Below are 1506 nucleotides of genomic sequence, written 5' to 3' on the forward strand. Positions count from 1 at the left end.
TTCGCGTTGGCCAACGCGGCTAAGCATCCGCGAGCCGGGCGCCCGCGCCAGGCGGCAAGCGCCACCCATCCCGTTCGACGGCGGCGCGTGCTGCGTGCAGTCGTGAGATGAACGAGTGGAAAGGAAACTGACCGAGCGGCCGGGAAATTCAAAGCCAGAGACGAGGAAACGGCGATTGGCGCCTGCACACGGCACACGCGCCAGCAGGACGCGTCCGCGCTTCCGCCCGTTTCATTCACACCAGGCAGGCACCACCACGGCCGCACGGCGTCTGGGTCTGCCTGTCTGGCCGTCTGGGTGTGGGTACATACTGACGTGCAGGTGGAGGGTCCTAAACGAGTGGATTAGGAAGCAGGTGCAGCGCGCCAACTAACCGCGCAGCCACTTGCGCTGTCTGGTCTGCCACTCACTCTGCCCCCGATTCTGCCTGCCGTCATCTGCGAGCGAGGATCACATGTCAGCCACAGAGGATCGGATCCGATCGGCTCTTCTTCTCTTTTGGACGCTCCGAGCCTCCGACGCCGTGGACCTGTGGTTAGGCTATGCTACGGTTATACTACTACTGCTGGCTGCTGCTGTGCAGCGATTTTGCGCACAGCGGAGGAGAGACCCGCACCCCCGACCCCGACTCGCACCCTGAGGGTCCCGACCACGCCGCCGCCTGCGGCGCCCCCCGCCCCCTCCTCCCCATCCACCTACTTTCCCTCCTCATTCACCTCCCCTCTCCTCCCAACCCCAAGCACCGACCCGCGAGCTCCACTAAGCCCGCCCCAATAGAACCCTAGCCCAACCCCGCCGCCGGCAGCGGCGCCGACTACCTCCCAGCCGTCGGCGGCGCCGGCCACCTCCTCCCCCACCACCTCCCCCTCCTCATCCAACTCCCCTCCACTCCCCGCCCCCGACGCCGACCCGTGCCTCACCGGAGCCAGGAGCCCGACCTGGCCACGCCGCCACCGACGTCGGGAGCAGTCACCGCGGGCGCTGCCAAGCCTACCACCACCGGATTCGGCACCCAGAGCGCATCCGCGGACTCCCTCTCCGTCTTTGCCGCTGCCAACGACGGGCCCCGCCGCCACGGCGACCAACAGCACCTGCAGCTCCCCGTGCACGCAGGTGACGACGCCGGGCCGCACCGCCAGGGCCACCACCTCGAGCAACAGCAGCGTCGAGCCCATCGCCTCGGGCTTCGGCCCTAGAGCGCCTCCGCAGACTACCTCCCAGCCCCCGCCGCTGCCGACGCTAGGCCCCACCCCCGCAGCCGCTGCCTCCGGCAGCTCACTCTCACCGGTCGTGGCTCCATTCTACCCTTCAGGAGGGCGCATGAAGCACCGTCGGTGGGCAGACGACGATGGCGAGGAGTCCGACGACGACCACCCCGCAACCTACCTAGATGCTATTCGTCGACCGATGAAGCCAGCAAGTGCGTTCCCACCACGCGCCTAGATTCATTCAATCGTGGTCTCGAGCCATAGCGGAGCGGACGCTAGATGGCAGGGACACGGGCAA

The 1506-nt window shown here is 67.7% G+C and overlaps 1 protein-coding gene across 1 annotated transcript; it reads right to left on the reverse strand.

Annotated features, from left to right (window-relative positions):
- Window positions 1-695: 695 nt before the first annotated feature.
- LOC136492412 (glycine-rich cell wall structural protein-like) lies at window positions 696-1175 on the reverse strand. Its single transcript, XM_066488433.1, has one exon. It carries the CDS (start codon window positions 1173-1175, stop codon window positions 696-698), a length of 480 nt encoding a protein of 159 aa, XP_066344530.1.
- Between the last annotated feature and the right edge of the window lie 331 nt (window positions 1176-1506).

This window comes from Miscanthus floridulus, chromosome 11 (genome assembly GCF_019320115.1).
Source record: "Miscanthus floridulus cultivar M001 chromosome 11, ASM1932011v1, whole genome shotgun sequence".
Classification (NCBI taxonomy): Eukaryota; Viridiplantae; Streptophyta; class Magnoliopsida; order Poales; family Poaceae; genus Miscanthus; species Miscanthus floridulus.